Genomic DNA, 26,079 nt, shown 5'->3' with positions numbered 1-26,079 from the left:
GAGTTTCACTCTGTTGCCCAGGCTGGGGTGCAGTAGTGCAATCTCAGTTCACTGCAACCTTCATCTCCTGGGTTCAAGTGATTCTCCTGCCTCCACCTCCAGAGTAGCTGGGATTACGGGCATGCGCCACCACACCTAGCTAATTTTTGTATTTTTAGTAGAGACGAGTTTTCACCATGTTGGCCAGACTGGTCTTGAACTCCTGACCTCAAGTGATCTGCCTGCCCAAAGTGCTGGGATTATAGGCATAAGCGACTGCGCCTGGCCGGGTTTTAAGCTTTTTAAGTAAGAGAGTTATCCAACCAGATCTTTGTCGGTGAACCTACAGGCATCAGCTTTAGGAAATTACTTCATATTTTAGGAAAGCCATGGTAATGTTGGTTTGCAGTCTTAAGGGTCAGGGGAATGGGCTCTGCAGCGCATCCTTCCCAGCGCAGTGTGACTCTCTCTGTGTATTGTCAGGGCATCGTGAACGAAGTGCGCCAGTCCATGCAACTGATGCTGAGCCAGCTGATCCAGCAACTGAGGACCAATATCCAGCTCCCCGCCTGCCTCCGTGTCATTGGCTACCTGTGGCGCATGGACGTCTTCACTGAGGCCGAGCTGAGGGTGAAGTTTCTTCAGGCCCGGGATGCTTGGCTCCGGTCCATCCTGACTGCCATTCCTAATGATGATCCCTATTTCCATATCACAAAAACCATCGAGGCCTGCCGTGTCCATCTCTTTGATATCATCACCCAGTACCGTGCCATCTTCTCAGACGAGGACCCACTGCTGCCCCCTGTCATGGGTGAGCACACTGTGAATGAGAGTGCCATCTTCCACGGCTGGGTGCTACAGAAAGTCTCACAGTTCCTGCAGGTGCTGGAGACCGACCTTTACCGGGGCATAGGCAGCCGCCTGGACTCTCTGCTGGGCCAGTGCATGTACTTTGGGCTGTCCTTCAGCCGGGTGGGAGCTGATTTCCGGGGCCAGTTAGCTCCTGTTTTCCAGCGGGTGGCCATCCGCACTTTCCAGAAAGCAATTCAACAAACAGTGGAGAAATTCCAGGATGAAATGAACTCCTACACTCTAATCTCAGCTCCAGCCATCCTGGGCAGCAGTAACATGCCTACTGCTGTGCCAGCCACTCAGCCAGGGACACTGCAGCCACCGATGGTGCTCCTAGATTTCCCCCCACTCGCCTGCTTCCTCAACAATATTCTGGTCGCCTTCAATGATCTGCGCCTCTGCTGCCCTGTAGCCCTGGCGCAGGATGTGACTGGGGCCTTGGAAGATGCCCTTGCCAAGGTGAGCACGTTCTGTTGGTTTTCTGCTACCCTAGGCCGTCTTTGGTAAGGGGTGGCCAGATTTTTGTAATAACTAAGTCTGGTGCCTGCTGACATGGAGAGGTCTAGTGTGGTTTTAGAGGTTCTTCTGGTTGAGAAGCTCTGGCCAGTTGCCCTTCATGGGACCTAGGACAGTCCATGAAGTGGCTCACCTGTAGTAACAATTCAGTAATGCATGTATTACCTTTCTAGTGCTGTGTAATAAATTCCCACAAACTTAGTAGCTTCCAGCAACACATTTATTACCTCCCGGTTTTGGTGGGTCAGGAGTCCAGGCACAGTGCAACTGGGTCCTCTCTGCTCAGGGTTTTACAGGGTTGCCATCAAGGTGTTGGCTGGCCTATGGTCTCATCTGGGGTTGGGGCTCCATTTCAAACTTGTTCAAGTTAGCAGGGGTCTGTTGCTTGCAATTATAGAACTGAAGCCTCAGCTCCTAGAGGCTGTCCACTCCATAGGCAACTGACAACATGGTTGTTTGCTTCCTCAAGGCCGGCAGGAGAGCTTCTCTCTTGCTTGAGTCTCTTCTTTTAGGTACCTCCTTTTAAAAGATTCATTGGATTAAGTCAGGTGATTAGGGACTTTAATTATATCTGCAAAACTCTTCACCTTTGGCATATTCTTTTTTTATTTTTATTTAAAAATATGTTTTATTTTCCGGGCGCTGTGGCTCATGTCTGTAATCCCAGCTGTTAGGGAGGCAGAGGCGAGAGGATAGCTTGAGCCCAGGAGTTCGAGACCTGCCTGGGCAACATAGCGAAACGTCGTTCAAAAAAAAAAAAAGTTTTAATTAATTAATTAATTTATTTATCGAGACGGAGTCTCACTCTGTTGCCCAGGCTGAAATGCAGTGGCACGATCTTAGCACATTGTACACTTTGCCTCCCAGGTTTAAGTGATTATCCTGCCTCAGCCTCCCGAGTAGCTGGGATTACAGGCATGTGCCACCACGTCTGGCTGATTTTGTATTTTTAGTAAAGGCGGGGTTTCTCCAAGTTGGTCAAGCTGGTTTCAAACTCCCTACCTCAGGTGATCCACCCGCCTCAGCCTCCCAAAGTGCAGGGATTACAGGCATGAGCCACCTTGCCCGGCCAAAATTTTTTATTTTATAGAGAGATAGTGTCTTTCTATATTGCCTAGGCTGGTCTTAAACTCCTGGACTCAAGTGATCCTCCTGCTTTAGCCCCTCATACTGGGATTACGGGTGTGAGTCACTTGAACCCAGAAGGTCCAGCACTAGAGTCTGTGTTCTTACCCTCTTGCTGTGCCATATGTCTGTAACATCAGCTAGGCTGCTCTGTTGGTTTTGGTGCCGAGACTGGCTCAGCTCTGGAGACCCCAGTGCAGTCGGTGCTGAAGGAATTAAGAAACAGACACAGAGTTAGAAAGTAAGCCAGGTGCTGTGGCTCACGCCTGTAATCCCAGCACTTTGGGAGGCCGAGGCTGGTGGATCACCTGAGGTTGGAAGTTTGAGACCAGCCTGACCAACATGGAGAAACCCTGTCTCTTAAAAAAAAAAAAAAAAAAAAAAAGTAAAAGGTGGGTTCAGAGTGCGCAGCATCAGGGGTCTCACAGCATTTCCAGCCGAGAGCCCAGAGCAGACTCTGACCCCCGTATTTATTTCTTACATTCCAGTGACAAGTTTTACAAGCGGATGCTCTGTGTTCTTTCATTGGTTAAAGGTAAACTAACGAGGGAGCTAGTGAATGTTTACTATAGGTTAAAGATAAACTAGAAAGCATACTTTACGAGGGAACAAAGGAAGGAGTCACATATCCTGTGTTCAAAACAAAAGACTAATTCATCTGGTGTGAGACATACTCATATTGGTTCCTGTTTTATAACACTTTGCAGTTTTCTGCTTTGGGGGGCGGGCTAGGCTTTCCTTGCTGCTGCCCTCAGCAAACAATATGATATGTCACACATGTCAGAATTTACTCTCAACATTTGGAACCTCACTTTCCTAGCTGTTTTCTTACAGTTTTCCAGTGGTTCCAGCTTTCTGGGGCCTCAGGGGCCTTAGTAGAAACCTTGTATAGTTTTGCTTCATTTTCCCATGCTCCAGCACAGTTACATGCTCATGGTGGATCCTCCATGGAAGTCAAGAACCATGTATTGGGCCAGGTGCAGTGGCTCATGCCTGTAATGCCAACACTTTGAGAGGCTGAGGCAGAAGGATCTATGAAGACAGGAGCTCTAGATCAGCCTGGGCAACAAAGCAATACCCTATCTCTAGAAAAAATTGTAAAACTTAGCCAGGCATGATGGTGCACCCCTGTAGTCCCAGGTACTTGGGAGGCTACGGTGGGAGTATCAAATTGCTTGAGCCCAAGAATTTGAAGCTACAATGAGCCTTGATTGTGCCACTGCACTCCAGCATAGGTGACAGAGCAAAATCCTGTCTCTAAAAACAAAAACAAAACCATGTATTTTCTGTAATTCCATGATACTTCTCCATTGGAACTGGAAACTACACTTGTAATGTAACAAGTTGGGTCTGAACTTTACATCAGTGAAGTGACAGAATTGTGGAAATTGACCATAATTGTGAGTCTAAATGAGATAGTAATATAATGTACTGTGTTAAATTACTTCGTTCAGGAAAACTTGAGAGCTACACCTTTTTTTTTTTTTGCCTAGTTTCATGCACTGCCAGTGGTGATAGCCTGTCCCAGTGATTGACAGTGCCCTTGTCTCTTAGGTAACTAAAATAATCCTGGCCTTTCATCGCGCTGAAGAGGCTGCCTTCAGCAGTGGGGAGCAAGAGCTCTTCGTCCAGTTCTGCACTGTCTTCCTGGAAGACCTCGTTCCATATTTAAATCGCTGTCTCCAGGTCCTTTTTCCACCAGCTCAGATAGCACAGACTTTAGGTAAGAAAAAGGAGGATTTTGTAAACTGCCTTACTGATGTGTATTTGAGATACTAAATAATTCACCCAGTTGTGTAAGTCAGTGTTTTTTAGTAAATGTGTTCAATTTTAGAACATTTCCATCACTCCAGAAAGATCCTTCATGCACATTGGTGTCATTCTTCGACAGCATCCTTAGCCCCTGGCAGCCTACTTTCTGTTGCTATAGATTTGCCTTTTCTGGACATTTCATAGAAATGGAATCATACATTATGTGGCTGTATCTGGCTAAGTGGAAGAAGCCAGTCACAAAATAACCACATATGTATGATTCCATTTCTGTGAAATGTCCAGAGAAAGGGTTTTGTTTTGTTTTTAGAAAGTGTTTTTAAAGTCTTTTTTCCAATTCACTTTCACGTCCTCGTCCCCTTGTGATGGGAGAGGGGCTTGGTTGAGGCACAGCTTCCCAAAGGGCAGTGGGTCAGTACATCACACCTGCAAAGCCTGGCTGCCCTCCACTTTTCCGTTTGTGCTCCCTGAGGTTCCTGCTGCCCCGTGCCCTGCGTTGCTGCGCTTCTGCTTCAGTATAGCTTCCCGTTCCCTATGACGAAGGTGGTTTTTGCTGTATTGAACTATAGCCGGCCGCAGTGGCAAACGCCCGTAATCCCAGCACTTTGGGAGGCTGAGGCGAGTGGATCACCTGAGGTTGGGAGTTTGAGACCAGCCTGGATAACATAGTGAAACCTTGTCTCTACTAAAAATACAAACATGGCCAGGCGCGGTGGCTCACGCCTATAATCCCAGCACTTTGGGAGGCCGAGGTGGGTGGATCACGAGGTCAAGAGATCGAGACCATCCTGGTCAACAAAGTGAAACCCCGTCTCTACTAAAAATACAAAAATTAGCTGGGCATGGTGGCACGCGCGTGTAGTCCCAGCTACTCGGGAGGCTGAGGCAGGAGAATTGCTTGAACCCAGGAGGCGGAGGTTGCGGTGAGCCGAGATCGCGCCATTGCACTCCATCCATTTGGGTAACAACAGCAAAACTCCATCTCAAAAAAAAATAAAAAATACAAACATTAGCTGGGCTGGTGGCAGGTGCCTGTAATCCCAGCTACCATGGAAGCAGGAGAATCGCTTGAACCCGGGAGGCAGAGGTTGACATACTAAATAATTCACCCATTTGTGTTAAGTCAGTGGGCTGAGATCTCACCACTTCACTCTAGCCTGGGTGCCTAGAGTGAGACACTCAAAAAAAAAAAAAGAAATATAGTAATTGCTTCTGTTTCTTGTGTGGTTCTTTCCCTTTTTCTTTTAATTTCTATGTTGAATTTTATCAATAACTTTTTTCCGTTTTGCTTTCCCTGTGGTCCGGATCAGGCATTCCTCCCACTCAACTCTGCAAGTACGGAAACATCGGGCATGTGAACATCGGCGCCATTCAGGAGCCCCTCGCCTTTATCCTGCCAAAGAGAGAGACGCTCTTCGCCCTGGATGACCAGGCGCTGGGGCCCGAGCTCACAGCTCCAACACCAGAGCCTCCCGCCGAGGAGCCACGCCTGGAGCCCGCGGGCCCAGCCTGTCCGGAGGGAGGGCGAGCGGAAGCGGAGGCGGAACTGCCCAGTGTGGAGCCCTAGCCAGCGTCCCTTGCCTCCAGAACGCGGTGAGTACGGTGCCCGGCGGGGGGCGGTCAGTGCTGCCTCGCCCAGGAAGGCCCAGGGCGGGATCGGGAGGCACGAAGGCGCTCCGGGAGGAGAGCGGAAGGGGCGGTGCTCAGGCCCGGTCTGGGCGTAAAGACAGGGATCCTGTCGCCAAGCCTTTCTGTGCGCGCTCTGACGGCACTTCCCGGCGTGCCCCGCGCTGCAGCCGGAAGGGGCGGGCCGGGTTCCTGCTGCTGGGGTCGCCATGTCCCGCCTGTGGGGCGCGCTGCTGCTTCGGCGGCTGTGGGTCCCCGTGGCCTGGGGAAGGGCAGCAGCCGGTGGTGCCCGAGCTCGCGGCTCCACGGCCGCCCCTGACGGCATCGAGGGCCCGGCGGTCCGGCGCTCCTATTGGCGCCACCTGAGGCGCCTGGTGCGGGGGCCGCCTGAACCGCCGTTCCTGCACGTGTGCCAGGTCGGGGACCCGGTGCTGCGCGGCGTGGCGGCCCCGGTGGAGCGGGAGCAGCTGGGAGGGCCCGAGCTGCAGCGGCTGGCGCAGCAGCTGGTGCAGGTGATGCGGCGGCAGCACTGCGTGGGCCTGAGCGCCCCGCAGCTGGGGGTGCCGCGGCAGGTGCTGGCGCTGGAGCTCACCCAGGCGCTGTGTCAGAAGACCCCGCCGCGCCAGCGCGCGCTTCGCCAGATGGAGCCCTTCCCCCTGCGCGTGTTCGTGAACCCCAGCCTGCGAGTGCTGGACAGCCGCCTGGTCACCTTCCCCGAGGGCTGCGAGAGCGTCGCCGGCTTCCTGGCCTGCGTGCCCCGCTTCCAGGCGGTGGAAATTTCAGGTGCGGGCGGTGGGGCCGGGGCGACAGGAGCAGCGCGGGCGTCTCTTCGCCTGGCTCCGGCGAGAGCGCAGAAGTGGTTGCGGTTCATCCGCTGGGCCTCCCGCAGGAAAGAATTGGGACGCGGGAGCGGACGGGCCTCAGGACGGATAGAAGCTCCTGTGGGACAGATCCGGCTCAGATAGGATGTGGGGGCGAGGAGGGGACCCTTAATTCCCCTGTAACTTGACCTCGGGCCTCTGCTTTCTGCTCTCTTACTCTCTGACGCAAATACTCTTCAGCCCCAGTTATATCTGCCACGGTGGAGTTGGAGAAGTGGGGGTTAGCACCCCAGCTTGACCCAGCCCAGTGGGGTAAGCCATTCTCCCCGTGGTACCACTGGATGTCTTGCGGAATACGGGCTCTGCTGGGGTCCGGGTGATTGTTCCTGGTTCAGGAGAGTCAGAAAAACTGGGGTCTCAAGCTGCAGAACCTCTATTAGGAGTTGAGAGCCCACAGATACCTCAGAAGCCGGAGGCGGGGGGCAGTTTCAGAAGGGTCGCACCATAGGAAGACGATTTCTCATCTCAACTCTACAGTGAATTTGATAACCTAATTACCATAATTGGGAACCAGGTTGAACACTTGGTATTGGTCCGAGTTGAGGGATCTTTTCCAGTTAGGAGAGGATATGTTGTCTATATTTGCCTTCTGCTGTTGCCTCTTGTCCACGGGAACAGCCAGGGCTCGGGGCAGGGGTAAGGAGGTTGAGGATGATGCTGTTCACCTGTTCCCACTCACGAGGGCTGTAACTTCCTTTGCAGGGCTGAACCCCAATGGAGAACAGGTGGTGTGGCAGGCAAGCGGGTGGGCAGCCCGCATCATCCAGCATGAGATGGATCACCTGCAGGGCTGCCTGTTCATTGACAAAATGGACAGTAGGACATTCACAAACATCTGTTGGATGGAAGTGAATGACTAAAGCTTTTTACGGGGCTGAGGATTCCTGAGACCAAGATGCAAACACTGCCACTTTGAGCTGGGCACATCTTACTTGGCATCAACTTGGATGGCTTGGCCATGACAGGAAAGGGGACTGCCAAGGCACGCCAGACTGAGCTGGAGGAAGATGTCAGAAATGTTTACCCTGAAATCAGCTATGGACGAAGTGTTGCCTACAACTTGAGAAAAATCACCCCCAAAGGAGTGGACGTTTCCTGACAATTCTGTTTGGAGATAGGTGGGGTAACTGCCTATGTCTGCAGTAGACATGAGTTCCTTGGACCTGTATAATCTCCCAAAGCCAAGGTTTGGTAATAATGTAATCTCCAAATATCTGAAAGCTGTCTTTGAAAATGCAGGTAAGCGTGACTGGCCACTTGTGGTGAGTTCTTATTTTTACAGAGGGCTTGTGGCTTTGGTTGACCTTGGATGCCAGTTTGCTTGTAGAAATAAAACTGGGCAGGATAGTCACTGCTCAAGGAAGTGTTTAATGACAGCACGAGTGTAAATAAGTGCCCACACATTTTAACAGTCTTGGTTAGGATTTTGCTGCTGAGATCTCTAGAGCAGCTGGTTTTTGGCTTATTCTTGGGGTAGACGCCATGGATCAGGGCTGGGGGCAGGGGTAACAATTGAGAAGTGGAGTGAGCCCTTTCCTGTTAACAATTGGGACAGACACAAAAAGCAGAACTAGTACTTCTGGTCATACACTTATTTTGGAAAAGTGAATTAACATCACATCAACCAATGTAGGTTTAAGAAAATGTTGCCAGCACAATGGTTCACACCTGTCATTCCAACACTTTGGGAAGCCAAGGTGGGCAGATCACAAGGTCAGGAGTTCCAGACCAGCCTAGCCAACATGGTGAAACCTGGTCTTTACTGAAAATACAAGGCCGGGCGTGGTGGCTCACACCTGTAATCCAAGCACTTTGGAAGACAAGGTGGGCAGATCACCTGAGGTCAGGAGTTCAAGACCAGCCTGACCAACATGGTGAAACCCCGTCATAAAAAAAAAGAAAATACAAAAAATTATCTGGACATGGTGGCATGCCCCTGTAATCCCAACTACTCAGGAGGCTTGAGGTAGGAGAATTGCTTGAACCCGGGTTGGTGGAAGTTGCAGTGAGCTGAGATTGTGCCACAGCACTCCAGCCTGGGCAACACAGCAAGACTCCATCTCAAAAAAAAAAAAAAGTGTCAGCTTTGTCAAGAGGTTAAGGAATTTCAGTTTTATTCTTTTTCTTTCTTCTTTTCTTCCCTTTTTTTTTTTTTTTTTGAGACGGAGTCTCGCTCTTGTCACCCAGACTGAAGTGCAGTGGCGTGATCTTGGCTCACTGCAACTTTTGCCTCCTGGGTTCAAGTGATTCTCCTGCCTCAGCCTCCTGAGTATCTGGGACTACAGGTGCACGCCACCACGCCCAGCTAATTTTTGTGGGGTTTTTTTTTTTTTTTGGAGAGGGAGTCTCACTCTGTTGCCTGGGCTGGAGTGCAGTGGCACAATCTTGACTCACTGCAACCTCTGCTGCCCAGGTTCAAGCAGTTCTGCCTCAGCTCCCCCAGTAGCTGGGATTACAGGCGCCTGCCACCATGCTCCGCTGTTTTTTCTATTTTTAATAGAGGTGAGGTTTCACTATCTTGGTCAGGCTAGTCTTGAACCTCCTGACCTTGTGATCCACCCGCCTCGGCTTCCCAAAGTGCTGGGATTACAGGCGTGAGCCACCGCACCTGGCATAATTTTTGTATTTTTAGTAGATACAGGGTTTCACCATGTTGGCCAGGGTGGTCTTGATCTCTTGACCTCGTGATCCACCCGCCTCAGCCTCCCAAAGTGCTGGGATTGTAGGAGTGAGCCACCGTGCCCAGACTATTTTTGAGACAGAGTCTCACTCTGTTGCCCAGGCTGGCTCATTGCAACCTCAGCCTTCCAGGTTCAGGCGGTTCCTTTGCCTCAGCCTCCCAAGTAGCTGGGACTACAGGGGTGTGCCACCACACCCGGCTAATTGTTTTTGTATTTTTAGTAGAGATGGGGCTTCACCATATTGGCCAGTCTGGTCTCAAACTCCTGACCTTGTGATCTGCCCGCCTGGGACTCTCAAAGTTCTAGGATTACAGGTGTGAGCCAATGCACTCAGCCTCTTTTATTATTATTATTATTTTTGAGACGGAGTCTTGCTCTGTCACCAGGCCAGAGTGCAGTGGCACAATCTTGGCTCACTGCAACCTCTGCCTCCTGGGTGCAAGCGATTCTTCTGCCTCAGCCTCCCGAGTAGCTGGGACCACAGGTGCGTGCCACCATGCCCAGCTAAATTTTTTTTTGTATTTTTAGTAGAGAAGGGGTTTCACTGTGTTGGCCAGGATGGTCTCGATCTCTTGACCTTGTGATCCACCCGCCTCGGCCTCCCAAAGTGCTGGGATTACAGGTGTGTGCCACCGCACCCAGTCCTTTTATTATTTTTCAAGATGGAGACAGGGTCTAACTGTGTTGCCCAGGCTGGTCTCAAATTCCTGGTCTCAGGCAGTCCTCCTGCCTTAGCCTCCCAAAGTGCTGGGGTCACAGTTGTGAGCCACAGTACCCAGCCAAACTCCGGTTTTAGATAAATTGTTTCACCTCATTTTTATGCTGAATTTTGTTAAGTAGGTACTCTTGCTAAACAGAGTCCTTGGCTGGGAGCGGTGGCTCACGCCTGTAATCCCAGCACTTTGGGAGGCTGAGGTGAGTGGATCACGAGGTCAAGAGTTCAAGACCAGCCTAGCCAACATGGTGAAACCCTGTGTTTACTAAAAATACAAAATTAGCCAGGCATGGTGGTGCGCACCTGTAATCCCAGCTACTCAGGAGGCTGAGGCAGGAGAATTGTTTGAACCTGGGATGCAGAGTATGCAGTGAGCTGAGATTGCATCACTGCACTCCAGCCTGGGCGACAGTGAGACTCTGGCTCAAAAAAAAAAAAAAATCAAACTATAGAAGTAATAGAAAGTCCAGTAAGCGATTGAGAGAAAAAATGTTACCAGTGGCAGTTAATTAAATGAACCCAGGAAAGATCCATCCTCCCTTGTGGCTTTCTCTGAGGCCCCATGAGGCCAAGCAGAAGCAAACTGGCTCCTAGTCCAACCAGACTTTAAAAAGCAATCCTGGTTGGGTGCAGTGGCTCATACCTATAATCCCAGCATTTTGGGATGCTGAGGCGGGAAGATCACCTGAGGTCAAGCAAGACTAGACTGGTCAACATGGTGAAATGCCGTTTCTACTAAAAATATAAAAATTAGCTGGGCGTGTATGGGCGTGGTGGCTCACGCCTGTAATCTCAGCACTTTCAGAGGTTGAGGTGGGCAGATCACAAGATCAGGAGCTCAAGACAAGCACCTGACCAACATGGTGAAATTAACTGGGCGTGGTGGCACACACCTGTAATCTCAGCTACTCAGGAGGCTGAGGCAGGAGAATGACTTGAACCTGGGAGGTGGAGGTTGCGGTGAGCCGAGATCGCACCAGTGCTCTCCAGCCTGGGAGACAGTGAGACTGTCTCAAAAAATAAATAAATAAATAAAGGAATCCCAACCAGGTACTGCTGCAAGGTGCAAAGTCAGAGATGCAGCCACTGGGGAGATTGATAGAAAGCTCATTGATACTGAAAACATGGGTCTTTAGGAAAATTAGAATTCAATGAGCCACCTTTTATTTGGGCAATGTTCAGAAGCTCTTGCAGGGAGGTATGGCAACATTTCGATTCCTCTTATTTGATGCTTTTTCTTTTGAGAGACAGAGTCTTGCTCTGTCGCCAGGCTGGAGTGCAGTGGCACAATCTTGGCTCACTACAGCCTCTGCCTCCCGGGTTCAAGCAATTCGTCCACCTCAGCCTCCCGAGTATCTGGGATTTACAGATATGTGCCACCATGCCTGGCTAGTTTTTGTATTTTTAGTAGAGATGGGGTTTCACCATGTTGGCCAGGATGGTCTTGATCTCTTGACCTCATGATCCACCCACCTCGGCCTCCTAAAGTGCTGGGATTACAGGCCTGAGGCACCGCACCCTGCCATTCGATGCTTCTTAGTCTTCTGAGGTTAACGCCTTTGTGGTGGACATCAGTAGCAGCAGATCGTTGCATTTTTCAATAAAAAAAATCTCTTCCACTTCAGGCAGAAGGTACTCATAACAACTGCATATATGTGTCAGCATTGTGAGCTAATCAAAGTTTTAGAAATCAGCTTCCACAGTGAAGGCCAATGTAGACAGAAGGTTTAGAACAGAATCCCCAGGTAGAAAAGTGAATTTCAGAGCATTCCAGGGAGGCAACTCCTCTGCACATGTGGGCCTGTCTAACGTTGATGGCAGTTTGTGTGCTGGCAGCCAGAGTCTGAGGCCACTGTCAGTCCAAGGTTCAGCATCAGTGGTTCCTGTCGCTGGTCGTGGAGAGAGACAAGTGGAAAGGCAGGTGTCTGCACGCTCTAACTAGAGCACAGATGGATAGACCATAGCCGCACTAACTTTTCTTAACCCCTAGAACTTGTCAAGGTGTTTAAGCAGTAGGAATGAGGAAACAGCCTGATTCAAGTAAGTGTAGTAACTGAAAGTAAAAACTTGTAAGCTCACTAAAGTGAAGCTAAACAGACAGTTCACATCCTGGTAACTGAGGGCACATAACCAAGAACTTAGATGAGTACCCCCAGCCACGAAGATCCCAGATCCAGCAGCTGCTTAAGTGTTACCTGCAGGTCAGGCTGCTGTTGCTTCAGGTGACATGGTTCAGGGACGGAGGGGGTGACCCACCAGCACTGGAGCCAAGCCTTGCAGCTGCTGATCCAAAGTTAGCTCACTTCAGCAGAGGCTCCGAACCAGAGCAAAGAAACATCCCAGTGCAAGACCAGTGTGAGCCAAGATTTGGCCATGTAATCAGTTCTGGCCTAACCAGGTTTGAAAAGGAGAGGAACAGTACTGGGTTTTGGAGAGGGAAGACTGGAACAGACCCTTTCACAGGCTACAAGGCTCATTTACTAGGCACAGTCTTTATATGTGAACGTGCCTTGCCTTTGGTCTGTTCGTATGCGTGGGATAAACATGGGACAGTCTCTGCAGCTTCACTGCCTGCCAGGGCTGCCAGCGCTGGACCCTTGGTGTCTGTCAGGGGTCACAGACTGAATTGGCCACAGGGGCTATCATCTGGGCAGGCAACACCACAGATGAGTGGGGATGGGTGACCCCTTCTGCACAGAGAAGCCCCTACTCAGTGGCAGCTGACAGGCTGCCCCATGAGGACTCAGGCCCAACATTACCTAATTTAATCTTCTAGCAGTCAGAATTCTGAATTTTTATGTCAATTCTCCACTTTTAAATGTTTGCGGCAGACCAAACCAAACACAGCTGCAGAACGTGTCTGGCACACAGGGCTCTCAGTTTGCAGTCTTTCATCTGCAGGCTGAAAAACGGCAAGAGCTATCCGGGTCCCACAGTCACCCCCAGCCAAATTTGTGAGGCCTTAAGGAGGAGGAGGCCTTACACACCTGACTGGACAACAGGCCTGAGAACTGCAGCATTCCTGCTCCCTACTCTGCTTTAGAGGAGACAGCAGAGAGAAAACCAGAGGTCTTTAACTGGAAGCAAGAGTTGCCCTTCAAAGAGTCCCAGGTAAGAGTCAAAGATGAGATCACTCTGGTGGCTCAAGAAGGGAAAAGGATTTATTAGACTATTTCCACGATAGGGACCCAGGGCAGTGGCTGGGTTCAGTGTTCTCACCCTCAGAGGAAGAAAAGGCAGTGGTGAACACCCGCCTGACTGCCTTCCCCTGATACAAATGACACCATCTCCTCCTCCCTCAAGGAAGACACAGCCGTGGATGTGAACCTAGGAGGGTGGGAATGGCTTCTCACTCTCTGTCTTTGAGGCAGAGCTTGGGCTGGGGCTGCAGGGGCATCCGCCAGTCTGCTCTCAAGGAGCAAAACTTGGGTGTAAAAGGAGCGGTGCTGGAGCCTGACCGGACGTCTAGAGGTCTGGGCAACCCCGCAGCATGGCTGCTTCCACTCCTTGATGCTTCCCGGTGATTTTATCTTTATTTATAAACAAGACAAAAATCCAAGCAGCATTAATTTAGGGGAACAAAAGACGATGGGAGAAAAAAAGGGGGGTAGAAGGAGCTGGTGAGCATCCAGGAGAGGAGGAAGTAGGAAGAGCCAGTGTCCACCATGTGCCCCGGGGTGGCAGAGTGTCTCTGCAGCGGCAAAGCCCTTCTTTCCAGCTCCCTGGCGGGTGGCCAGACAGTGGGAACTCCATAGTGACTTTGGGACATGCCCTGGAGTCCTGTCTGGCTGCTGACATGGGGAGTGCCTGGATTTGCCCCAATCAATCAACCTCCCACCTTCACCATCGCCCAAGTGAAGCAGCTTTTAACTCTCCTGGCCAAAGTCCTCTGAGAATTTCTTCACTTTCAGGAGGTCGTCTGCATTCACCGTGGGCCGGGTGGTAGCCAGAGACCGCAGCATGTCCGACTGCAAAGGCAAGAGCATGCAACTGAGCAGGCTCCAGGCTCTAGGTCCCCAACTTCCCTGCTTCACACCATGCAGGTGAGGGTGGGAAGAGGCCTGCCTCTGAGGCCATCCCAGCAGCCAAGCTCCCTCCAGAGGCCCGCTTGAGTGTGCCTATGGCAGGGACCCTTTTTGCTCTCAAGGCAACTCAGATCATTCATTTTCAGATGGGCCTCCTCCTCATCTGAGAATCTAAGTTCCATCATCTCATAACTAACTGCGCTTAGGAGCTTGGTTTTTTCTCTTTTTGAGACGATCTCAGACAGGCTGGAGTGTAAGGCGCGATCTTAGCTCACTGCAACCTCTGCCTCCTGGGTTCAAGCAGTTCTCCTACATCAGCCTCCCGACTAGCTGGGATTACAGGCACATGCCACCCGGCTAAGTTTTATATTTTTAGTAGAAATAGGGTTTCACCATATTGGCCAGGCTGGTCTTGAACTCCTGACCTTGTGATGCCCCCACCTCAGCTTCCCAAAGTGCTGGGATTACAGGCATAAGCCACCGTGCCCAGCCTGGAGACTATTTTTATTCTGGACCCAAGACCCCAATTTTCTGGGCTGTGTGCAACACACTCTCCCAGATGGTCACTTACCATGCAAACTACAGGCTCTAAGAGTTTGTCCCCAGGAACGTCCATCCAAGTCATCTCCATGGCCCCCGGGTCCCCTGGTGAGCATGGGGTCAGGAGGTCATCGATCATCACGCTGGGATTGGTGCGGGAGGGGCCGCAGACCTGAAACCAAACAGATCTGACTGGCTGGAGCAGCTGCCCCTCAGTGTCAGAGGGGTTGAACCTCTCCAGTCTTTAAGGAGGTCTCAAAGAGAAGGCCCTCTGGGTCCCCAGCATCTGAGAAGGGGCATCTGCAGAACTTGGGCTGGGTGGTCCCAGTGACTCATGATTTGCATGCAGTTCCAGCAACCTGAAACCCCAATGCCTGGATGTCTTCCCCGTTAACACTGTCACGTCTCGCCAGGAACGCAGGGACATCATTAAAAGTGATGGCCGGGCGCGGTGGCTCAAGCCTGTAATCCCAGCACTTTGGGAGGCCGAGGCGGGTGGATCACGAGGTCGAGAGATCGAGACCATCCTGGTCAACATTGTGAAACCCCGTCTCTACTAATACAAAAAATTAGCTGGGCACGGTGGCGCGTGCCTGTAATCCCAGCTACTCAGGAGGCTGAGGCAGGAGAATTGCCTGAACCCAGGAGGCGGAGGTTGCGGTGAGCCGAGATCGCGCCATTGCACTCCAGCCTGGGTAACAAGAGCGAGACTCCGTCTCAAAAAAAAAAAAAAAAAAAAAAAAAAAAAAGTGATATGGTTTGGTGATGCCCCCACATGCATCTCAACTTGGATTGTATCTCCTAGAATTCCCACATACGGGAGGGACCCAGGAGGAGGTAATTCAATCAAAGGGGCTGGTCTTTCCTGTGCTATTCTTGTGATAGTAAGTCTCAAGAGATCTGATGAGTTTATCAGGGGTTTCTGCTTTTGCTGCTTCCTTATTTTCTCTTGCTACCACCATGTAAAAAGTGCCTTTTGATTCTGAGGCCTCCCCAGCCATGTGGAACTGTAAGTCCAATTAAACCTTTTTCTTCCCAGCCTCAGGTATGTCTTTATCAGCAACATGAAAATGGACTAATATAAAGTGGTTTTCCAACTGCAGTCTGCTGTCTCGACAAAACATTACCCCCAGTGTCCACAAGGCTCATTCCCTCACCCTTTACCTCTTGTCTCAAGCATCACCCCAGCACCACCTGCCCTTCCTGCCACGCTCCAGACACCTCTCTCCTGACACTGCCCCCTCCCCATTCCCTTCTGAGAAACTCAGACTGTGCTGATCACTGACTGTGTTGTCTCCCTGCCAAGAACAGAGGGTCCTGGAGGGCGGAGTTTTTGTCTATTGGTGGCTCATGTCTTCCCACAGTTAGGACAGTGCCAGTCCTAACTGGCATGGGAGGACCCACAGCAAACACTCAACAGAGATCTGCTGAACAAATGGATGCATCTTGCAGGTCATATTATATCCAACACTTTTCTAAACACTGACTTGGTGTCTGCCCGGCACAAGAGCACAGTGCTGATGGAGGAGGCTACAGCAAGGTTAAGACAGGAAAGAGGCTCTGTCCTCTTTCACACACCCTGAGATGGCCACACTCCAGAAGGTCTGCAGGGAGGGGACAGTGGGTGCAGCCCCCATGGCACTTGCCCTCAACTCTCTAGGAGGCCTGAGAGACTGGGTGGAGCTCGACAAAAAGCCCAACATGCTGGTCTTGCTATGACATTTTCTCAGCAGGCTGCAGACTCACCTTTTTGAAGTGTGTGGCTGACTGCACCTTCCTCACAGGCTGCATGAGGGAGTCCCGCACGATGATGCTGATGTCCGCGCCCGAGTAGCCTTCGGTCTTCCGGGCCAGCTCGTGGATGTTTGCATCCGTGAGGTTGTGGGGGGTGCTCCCCAGATGCAACCGGAACATCTGGGCACGGGCAGCTTCCTCTGGCAAGGGGATGTAAATTCGCTTCTCAAACCTAAAGAGCCCAGCACACGGCAGGAGTTGAGAGCGGATGATGGAATGGTATTCACGGAAGGGGAGGCATGGCGCGAAGATTTGAGTGAAACGAACGCACTTCATGGGCCAGTGATGCTGGTGGCACATCTCACAACAAGCTGGCCTCACAAAGGGCTCTGCTTGGCAGGCAGACGGGAAGAGGGGCCAGGCTGCACCCAGGCTGCCAGCAGCAGACAGACCGTGATGGTGGTGGTGAAGAGGGGAATTAAGTAATAACAGCAGTAGTCTGTAATTGCTGCATAATAAAGTTTACTGTGTTGTGTTCAATGTAAAACCTAACTTACGTATTCTCCCCACATTCTCAGCAAAGTTCCCAGGCATCTCAAGACTCCTGTTTTTCTTGCTGACCAGCTGCAAGGTCACAGGGCAAGGTAACACCCAAAGAATGTACAATGTGTTTCTTAAAATGCTATTTTTCAAATGTAACGCACATCACAAAACGTTACAAATTAACCATTCTTTGTTCTGGTTTCTGTAAACCTGTTAGCTGCTATGTCATCCTGGATGTATAAAAAGTGGCCCATTTTCTCAGTTTTTGGATGCCGGTCCACTGAGCTGGTGCACCTAAATAAAATCCTCCTGTTTCACCCATTGGTCTCTCTGGTCTCCTGATACCTGCAACAGTGGGAGGAAGCCTCCAGCCCTGGCAGCTCCTAGGGAAGACTCACCTCCTCCTGATGGCTGAATCCAACACCCATGGGATGTTCGTGGCTCCGAGAACCAGAGTCCCGTCGTTGTTATTTCCCACCCCTGTGGAGAAAGGGAGACAAAGATGCAGACTCTGGACACCTGCATGGGTCAGTCAAAACCTGGGGACACACCCTAGGGGCTTTGCGTGTCAGCATTGAAGGCATCCCTGCGCCATTCACCACTGGCGGGGTCCCAAGTGAGATTAAACCATGTCCTGGTCTGGCTTTGCCAGGCGAGGAGGCCTATGGCACTGCCTGCCACGGAAGGGGTGGAGTGGCCAGCATGGCAGAGGCCTCAGGTGCCTCGGGAATGGAAGTCCACCTGTGGCCTGAGAAGCTGGAGCTGGAAATGCCTCTCCCCAGCTGAGGACAAGAAAATCCAGCCGCAGCTCAGAACAAAGCCCAGGGTTGGCTTTAGGTGCAACAAGAACCAAGAGGGCCCAGCGCCTGGCACATACCCTGCATCTGGACCAAGAACTCCGTTTTGATCCTCCGGGCAGCCTCACTCTCATTTTCATTTCGGGATCCACAGAGGGAATCCACCTCATCGATGAAGATGATGGAGGGCTTGTGCTGCCTGGCCAGCTCAAACAGGTTCTTGACCAGCCTGTGAAGGTAAGAAAGGGGATGAGGATGGGATGCTCCTGTCCCTGCCTGTCTGGGCTCCCGGCACTTCCCTTTCCTCACCCTTCCCACAGGGAAGTGCAGGCCATGGTCGGGCCAGAATTGCAGAAACATGGTGACAAGCCCTCGGGCAGCACTGCGCCAGGAGGAGCACACCTTGGCGCCACCCCCAAACACGGAGCCTCAATCCTGGGAGCCCCATGTGCTGGCTCTGCACTCAGGACCCCCTTCCTCCAAGCCCGTCTCATCACATGCAAAACAGGAGTCAGTGTGGGGAACAGTGACCCCTACATGCTGCCCCAACAGGGACGGCAATACAGACCCCCAAAATATCCTCGCTTCCTCTCCCCTCCCTTCTGGAGCACTTCACTTCTCTCAGGTCCCTTCTGCCTTCACCTGTCTTTGTTGGGACAGTGTCCCAGCCAATAAGCTAGTGACACACTGCTCCTGGGTACCCTCCCTGAAGAGCAAACCGTTCCTCTGGCAGTTGAGTCCACGGGGCTGGGCCGTTGGGCCACTAGCAGTGCCAGGGTTGCCGCAGAGCATGGCCTGGTGGCCGACTTACTTCTCACTCTCCCCGAGCCACTTGGACATCAGATCTGAGGAGGACACGGAGAAGAAGGTGGAGTTGTTGGCCTCTGTTGCCACGGCTTTGGCCAGGTAGGATTTCCCCGTGCCAGGTGGTCCAAACAGCAGAATCCCCCGCCAAGGGGTGCGCTTGCCTGCAACAGAGAATCCACAGAAGTGAGGCCTCCTGACTGGGGGAAGGAACAGGAAAAGCAGAGGGTCTCGAGTCCTGTACATACAGTAAGAGAGCGGGTGTTCTGTGAAACGATGGATTCTGGGTACGAACAAGTGATGGGAGCTACGCTCCCTGCTGTGCCCTGTGCTGTGACCCCATGACCTTGCACAGTGACACTGGCTGACACTGCTTCCTGATCCTGCCCACTCTGTGAGGTGACTGTCATTGCAAAGCTCCATAACGCAGCCACAGCAGTGTTATGGACATCAACGAGGAGCCAGGCCTGACGCTCTGCAGGCCATGGGAGTGGAGCTGCCCCCTCGGAGTGCCAGCCCCATGCTGGCTCCTGCAGAAGCCTGGAATTTTTACAGTGGGGCTTGAAATGGCTCAATTCTCACCTGTGAACAAGTGTGGGAATTTGATTGGCAAAATGACAGCTTCTTTGAGGGCCTCCTTGGCCCCCTCCAGCCCGGCCACGTCATTCCACCGTATGTTGGGCTTCTCCATCACAACAGCACCTGCGAGAGGGAGGCCGACCAGGGCCCAGCCAAGGGGCATCAGCCAACCTGGCAACAGACCCACCCCCATCCCCTGCCGTTGTCACAGGGCTGAAAGCCACTTACCCATCAGCTGTTCTTGCAGTTTCTTTTTCTCTGGATTATCCCCTTCACTGTCACTATCACTGCTGGGAGAGGAGATGGAAAGTCACAAGCTGGCCCTTTAGCCTGGAGCACCAAGGCACTCCCAGCGAGCCCAGGCTCCGCTGCCCACACGCTGGTATAGGAACGAAGCCATCCTGGCTTAACAGTGCTGTGTGACCCGCAAGCAGGTACCTCGGGGACATCTGAGCTGATGCTCTCAGCAGCTCACCTCAGGATCCCCCAGCAAACACTCCTGTAACTCGCCTTGTTTCTTCAGAGGGAATGGGAATCGGGATGTTGGCCCTCTCTTGAAGGCCGTAAGGGAAATGTGCTTTGGCTCGACTTAAAGAGCAGCCCAGGCCGGGCGCAGTGGCTCACACCTGTAATCCCAGCACTCTGGGAGGCCAAGGCGGGAGGACTGCTTAAGCCCAAGAGTTTGAAACCAGCCTGGGAAACAGCGAGATCCTGTCTCTTCAAAAAACACAAAGTTAGGCAGGTGTGGTGGTGCACACCTATGGTCCCAGCTACTTGGGAGGCAGAGGTGGCAGTGAACCAAGATCGCACCACTGCACTCCAGCCTGGGCAACAGGGTAAAGCCCTATCTCAAACAAACAAACAAAAAGCAGCCGGTCAAGCAGTGTAGCTGCCAGAAGCTTTTTGTAGAGACTCAGGGACAGCATGTGGCCCCGACTCCAAAGCGGCCACTGCCGAAGGACAGAGAAGGCAAAACCGAAATGGGAATGAACCAGTCAGTGGGAGAACGCAGCCACTGCTGTCACCCCAGGGCCACTTCCTCTCCGGATGGAATTTGTCATCCTCAAAACTTTAATCCTTCCTGGAGATCCCTGGCCTCCACCCTGCCTTGCCAGGCCTTTCCCTCTGGGGATGGGAACGTGGTGTGGACCCTCCATCCAGGAGGCCTTGCCTCTGGTGAGGCAGCTGACACCACCTGCCCTTCTCCTGCCTGGGGGACCCCCTCACCGCCCCTCCCACATCTCCAAGACACCACTAGCATTTGTGTTCAGATGACTGGGATCACTGTGGTGGGTGAACCCCGGACCTGAGGTGAGAGGCTGTGGAGAAGAGGACCCTGGCTGGGGAATCAGGGCCACCTGCCCTGCATGGGGGTCCAGGCTCCATTCTGTGTCAGCTCTGAGACCTCGGCAGGGCTCCAAACCCGAGCCAGCACCCCACCTGTCGGAGGCAGGTGACACTCTTGAGTCACAGTAGCTGGCACTGCACACTCGTGTGCCAAGCTCCAAGGGCACTACCCACATCATCTCACTGCTCCCTACTGGGCAATGCTAAGAGGGGAGTCCCACGACTTTCCCCCTTCCAAGAATTGGAGATAGGAGGCACATGGGGTCCAGGCATTAGGCTGGGAGGTGACAGAGCTAGGGTCTCCCCCCCGAGACGCTCTGCCATCTGCACCAAGCTCCCCACGTCCGCATGGCTTTTGAGTCAGATCCAATGAGACAGTGGACACAGAAGTGCTCTGGCCCATGCTCCCTGAAAGCGGCTGCTGGCACTGTCATCACTGCACTATGAGGACCATTTCCACAGGGAAGTTCGAGGCAGTGTGAGCGCCACAGAAGACAGGGACCCATAAGGAGGGCGCAGGCGCCTGGGTGGACGCTGTGCACACTCACCCCTTGCCCTCACTCTGATTCTCTTTGACTGGCTTCTTGCCGTGCTTCTCTTTATTTCGCAAATAATCCTTCAGCTTCTCGGCCCGGTCTAGGTACTGCACGCACTTGGCTCGAATGCTCTCCTTGGCCTTGTCGCTGTGGGCCTCATCTGTGAAGGGGAACGCAGAGGGGCCCCTGTGAGCCTCGTGTGCCGCCCTCCCTTTGGAGCCGCAGCCTGGGGACCCTGCGCGACTCACACTTGATGGCGTGGAGGAAGTACTCCACCGCATGCTGGTACAGCCGCAGCGCCTCCTCGTAGTTCTTGGCTTTGTCCTCTTCTGTGGCTTTCGTCACCAGATCAATGGCTTTCTGGAAAGGCAAAGCAAAAGGTTCAGTGCTTTCTTGGAGACATGGAAAGTTCCTGGGGTCACAGGCATGGGGATATGACATGATGAGGGACGCCGCTGGGCCTATGGATTTATTGCTTGCGGGCCGTCTTCAATATGTGGGCATCGGCTACAAAAGCCTTCAAAGGAGGCTTTAAAACCCAGGCAGCTGTCTTCACAATAAGCTCAGACGGTTAAAAGCCATGCTCTGGATTTCAGCAAGTGGAAACCTGACCTAATATCTCAGGTCAGGGCTCAAAGGGCAAGTTCACGGGACTTTCTATTCTGCTGCCTCAAGGGTAAGAGAAACACCCAAGCTGAGAGCCTGGCAGAAAGACACACAGGAGCAAGTGACTGCTGGTTGGTTTAGCAAGAAGGCCAGAAACTGCACTCGGCCTTAGGCCCAGAGAAGAGCCAGCCAGAAGGAAAGTCCTGCCCACACCTGGAGTTTCCACGGGATACACTGAAAGACCTCTCCTCCTCCTCCTGCTCCAGGCAGCTTGCTTTTCCGGGGCTGCAGAGAGCAGATGGTTTCCTTCGCTGTCTAAAGTGACGCCCTGGGAAGGGACGCTTACACACAAGGCTCCGCACATCAGCAGCTCCAGTAAGAAAAGTACTTGCTTGCTCCCTCCTGACAACAGAAGGGAACTGTGTCCCTCTGGAACCTTCTAAGAGGTCTGTGAGAGTCAGTGTCTTTGGGAATCTCATAAATCCCATAGGCCAGTGCCCTAGGCTGAACTCAAAGCACCTACATGGTTTCATGATTTTTATTTTATCTTTTTTGAGACAGAGTCTCTCTCTGTCACCCAGGCTAGAGTGCAGTGGTGCAATCTCAGCTCACTGCAACCTCCACCTCCCTGGTTCAAGTGATTCTCCTGCCTCAGCCTCCCCAGTAGCTGGGATTACAGGCATGTGCCACCATGCTCGGCTAATTTTTGTATTTTTTTTTTTCCTTTTTTTTTGAGACAGAGTCCTGCTCTGTCACCCAGGCTGGAGTACAGTGTCACGATCTAAGCTCACTGCAGCCTCCACCTCCCAGGTTCAAGCGATTATCTTGCCTCAGCCTCCTGAGTAGCTGGGACTACAGGCATGCACCACCACACCTGGCCAATTTTTTATATTTTCAGTGGAGACGGGGTTTCACCATGTTAGTCAGGATGGTCTTGATCTCCTGACCTTGTGATCCGCCCGCCTCAGCCTCCCAAAGTGCTGGGATTACAGGCATAAGCCACCGTGCCCAGCCAACTAAGCACCTATATGGTTTGAAAACCTGGTTTTAAAGACCTCAGCTTCATCAACCCCTGCAGGAAGCATGACCAGAATTCTCCTCAGATCCGGCACCAGTTACCAGGCAGACAATCCCACCGCAAACCCACAGTTCCAGGCACAGCAAACAATAAACCTCCTGACCGGCTCTTGGCAGGGCCAGGGCATTTGTTCAGCCCTCTCTCATCTGCAAGGAAGTCTCCGAAAGAAACACACACAGACAGCTCAACAAAATAGACAGGCGGGGGGAAGCTGGGCCAGGCTGATGTAAAATGAACTTAGCGGATAGAAGAGATAAGAGGGGTGAGTGCTGGCCACTGCTTTCAAGCCTCTGCTCCCTCTATTACCTACAAAGAATGGCCAGGAGCTCAAACCTTCTTGGAAATGAGCTTAGGCACAGGCTACCCTTGTCTGCCCTCTTCTCCCTGTGATGCTTCTCCAGATGAGACAGGAAGGCAGCACTCCTCTCCCTGGTGGCTTCCCTTCTCCAGAACAAACACCCCTAGTTCCTCAGACTTTTTCATTCTCTGTAGCTTCATGCTTGGGTCTGTCCTTAGAACAATACTCAAGGTGTTCTGTGTCCCACAAGGAGCAGCACGGACCCATCCCCTACCTCCTTCTGGAAACTAGTAATACACCTAAGAGAGAGCTGGGGCTGGCTGGGCGTGGTGGCTCATGCCTGTAATCCTAACCTTTTGGGAGGCCAAGGCAGACGGATCACGAGGTCAAGAAATGAAGACCATCCTGGCCAACATTGTGAAACCCTGTCTTTACTAAAAATACAAAAATTAGCTGGGCGTGGTGGCGCACCCCTGTAGTCCCAGCTACTCAGGAGGCAGAGGCAGGAGAATTGCTTGAACCCAAGAGGCAGAGGCTGTCGTGAGCCAAGATCGTGCCACTGCACTCCAGCCTGGCAACAGAGTGGGGCTCCATCTCAAAAAAAAAAAAAAAAGAGTGCGCTGGGGCTGGGCACAGTGGCTCATGTCTTTAATCCCAGCCTTTTGGGGTCAGGAATTCAAGACCAGCCTGACCAATATGGTGAAACCCTGTCTCTACTAAACATACAAAAATTAGCTGGGCACAGTGGTGGGTGCCTGTAATCCCAGCTACTCAAGAGGCTGAGGCAGGGTAATCGCTTGAACCCAGGAGGTGGAGGTTGCAGTGAGTCAAGATCGTGCCACTGCACTCCAGCCTGGGTGACAGAGACTCCATCTCAAAAAAAGAGTGTGCTTGACTTTTCTGGCAACCACATGCAGTTTTCACACACAAGTGGTCCGAGTTTGAATGGAGAGAAATCGTTTTGCAGAACAGGAGGGTAAGGTGACTAACTGCCAGCGCTGCCACTTCTCTAGTAACGAGTATGACAAAAAATGAGGATGAAAGAAAAGGGTGCTAACAGGGCTGGCGAACGCTTTCTGTAAAGGAGCAGATGGTAAATAATTTAGGTTTTGCTGGCCAATTTCTGTAGCAACGACTTGACTCTACCCTGGTGGCACAAAAGCAGCTGTAGACAGTATATAATAAACGAACAGGGATGTGTTCCAATAAAACTTTATTTATAGACCCTGAAATGTGAATTTCATAGGATTTTCATATGTCATGAAATTTTTTTTCAAGCCATTTAAAAAAATGTAAAAACCTATGACATTATGTTAAGTCATAATGAAAGAAGCCAGCCACAAAGGACCACATACTGTATGACTCCATTTATATAAAGTGCCCAGAATAGGCGAACCCACAGAGAAACAAAGTAGATGAGTGGTTGCCCAGGGCTGGGAGAGACAGAGGAATTTGGGGGTGAGGAGTTTCTTTTGGGGGTGATGAAAATGTTGTAAAAAGTGATTGTGGTGATGGTCACACAACTATGAATATACTAAAAGCACTAAATTACACACTTTAAATGGGTGAGTTGCGCCAGGCACAGTGGCTCACAGCTGTAATCCCAGCACTTTGGGAGGCTGAGGTGGGCAGATCACTTGAAGTTAGGAGTTCAAAACCAGCCTGGTCAACATGGTGAAACCCCATCTCTACTAAAAATACAAAAAAAAAAAAAAAAAAAAAGTTGGGTATGGTGGCAGGTGCCTGTAATCCCAGCTACTTGGGAGGCAGAAGCAGGAGAAACGCTTGAACCCGGGAGGCGGAGGTTGCAGTGAGCTGAGACTGAGCCACTGCACTCCAGCCTGGGTGACAGAATGAGACTGTCTCAATAAATAATCAATTAATTTAAAAAAAAAAAAAGTTAGTTACATGGTATGCAAGCTATACCTCAATAAAGCTGTGTTTAAAACTGTGAAAAACATTCTTGGTTCACAGGCCATAAAAAACCTGCCTAGGCAGACGAGATCTGCGGCTTCTGCTGGTGGATGGTGGGGTCTGGCTATGGACTCCATCTAATTCCTAGCCTGGTACCCCAACTCATTCCATGTCTGCTCCTCCACCTCCAGGTCTCTGAATGCTACCTGTCCTCTGATGCCCCTTCTTCCATGAAGTCTTGCCTAACTCTCCTAGGCACTTTGTTGGCTGTCACTTAATGGACACCTACTATGTGCCAGACATGCGTTAAGAATGCTTTACCAGAATTATTCAATTTAAAGCCATCATCACAACAACCTAGAGGGCATTACCCCATTTTACAGACGTGGAAACTGGAGACCCGAAGATCAAAAAAAACTAGCTCAAGGTCACTTGCTGGTGAGTGGCAGAGCTGAGATTCAAACTCTGGGCTGAGGCCTGAGCAAGTTGATCTTTTCTGGCCCCGCAGGGCTGACAGCACCTACAGGGCGGGTCAGTCGTTGGCCCAGGTGGCGCCACCCCAGCACCACCCTGCAGGATCTGAGTGAATGAAGGGTCGCTGGCAGAGAAGAGAAAGTCAGACATTGGGGAAGGGGCCAGGCCTTGTTCGACTCGGGGCCGAGGGGCTTCCAGGACCCGGGACAGGAGAGGAGGGAGCGGGCATCGCTGAGCGCACAGCCGGACCCCGGGCCGAGCTTCCCAAGGGTGCCTGTGGGGCCCAGGTGAGGCTGATCCTCACGGCGATACCAGGGCGCCGGCTACACGAAGAGGCCCTGGGGCTGGGCCAGTCGGGCAGGGGTGGGGGGCTTGCGGGTGGAGACGCCACCCGGCTTCGAGCGCGTGGAAACAGACACAGGCGGAAGCGGCGAGGGGGCGGCCGGGGCGGGGTCTTGAGGCCGGGGCTAGGAGGCGCCCACCTGACCACCCGCCCGCCGCCCGGCTCCGCGGCCAGCAGGCCCCGCCGCCTTCGGCCTCCGCAGTCGGGCCGGGCCGCACCAGGTACCTGGAGGGTTGTCGTTGTCATTTCATCTCCTGGGTCCGCCCCACACCCGCGGCGCTGCTTGCGGCCTCGGTCCGGCCCCGGGTAGCCGAAG

General features: G+C 52.1%; 3 protein-coding genes across 8 annotated transcripts in view; 2 read left to right on the top strand and 1 right to left on the bottom strand.

The window, feature by feature from the left end:
• The window catches only part of COG8 (component of oligomeric golgi complex 8), a 12,314-nt gene extending 4,772 nt beyond the window's left edge, over positions 1-7,542 (top strand). The window contains 4 exon segments of the mRNA XM_012437324.3: positions 463-1,290; positions 4,027-4,195; positions 5,553-5,835; positions 7,452-7,542. Coding sequence (XP_012292747.2) covers positions 463-1,290; positions 4,027-4,195; positions 5,553-5,809 — 1,254 coding nt within the window. The 3' untranslated portion in view covers positions 5,810-5,835; positions 7,452-7,542.
• Positions 6,078-16,383, top strand: PDF (peptide deformylase, mitochondrial). 4 transcript variants are annotated; one of them, XR_010344871.1, is made up of 4 exons: positions 6,078-6,651; positions 7,452-7,988; positions 12,977-13,256; positions 15,750-16,383. XR_010344871.1 is itself a non-coding variant. In XM_012437328.2 (2 exons), the coding sequence occupies exons 1-2, from the start codon at positions 6,078-6,080 to the stop codon at positions 7,607-7,609; spliced, it is 732 nt and encodes a 243-aa protein (XP_012292751.1). In that variant the 3' UTR covers positions 7,610-8,002. The 4 variants fall into 4 exon arrangements, 1 of the variants encoding a protein (XP_012292751.1); XR_010344872.1 differs by lacking the exon at positions 15,750-16,383 and adding an exon at positions 15,060-15,144; XR_010344870.1 differs by lacking the exon at positions 15,750-16,383 and adding an exon at positions 15,060-15,144 and having other exon boundaries at positions 12,977-14,188.
• On the bottom strand, positions 13,289-26,079 carry VPS4A (vacuolar protein sorting 4 homolog A). 3 transcript variants are annotated; one of them, XM_012437327.3, is made up of 11 exons: positions 25,989-26,079; positions 21,299-21,410; positions 21,063-21,210; positions 19,396-19,457; positions 19,171-19,290; positions 18,596-18,752; positions 17,865-18,013; positions 17,386-17,467; positions 16,457-16,676; positions 14,742-14,882; positions 13,289-14,113 (listed from the first exon to the last, which is right to left on the bottom strand). In XM_012437327.3, the coding sequence occupies exons 1-11, from the start codon at positions 26,007-26,009 to the stop codon at positions 14,012-14,014; spliced, it is 1,314 nt and encodes a 437-aa protein (XP_012292750.1). In that variant the 5' UTR covers positions 26,010-26,079; the 3' UTR covers positions 13,289-14,011. The 3 variants fall into 3 exon arrangements, with proteins under 3 accessions (XP_012292750.1, XP_012292748.1, XP_012292749.1); XM_012437325.2 differs by lacking the exon at positions 13,289-14,113 and having other exon boundaries at positions 14,598-14,882; XM_012437326.2 differs by lacking the exon at positions 13,289-14,113 and having other exon boundaries at positions 14,598-14,882; positions 19,396-19,454.

The sequence above is a fragment of the Aotus nancymaae genome, unplaced genomic scaffold (genome assembly GCF_030222135.1).
Source record: "Aotus nancymaae isolate 86718 unplaced genomic scaffold, 86718_ANA_hifiasm-v0.15.2.pri h1tg000030l, whole genome shotgun sequence".
Classification (NCBI taxonomy): Eukaryota; Metazoa; Chordata; class Mammalia; order Primates; family Aotidae; genus Aotus; species Aotus nancymaae.
The sequence above is the reverse complement of the archived record's forward strand: the minus strand, read 5'-3'. Positions and strand labels throughout refer to the sequence as shown.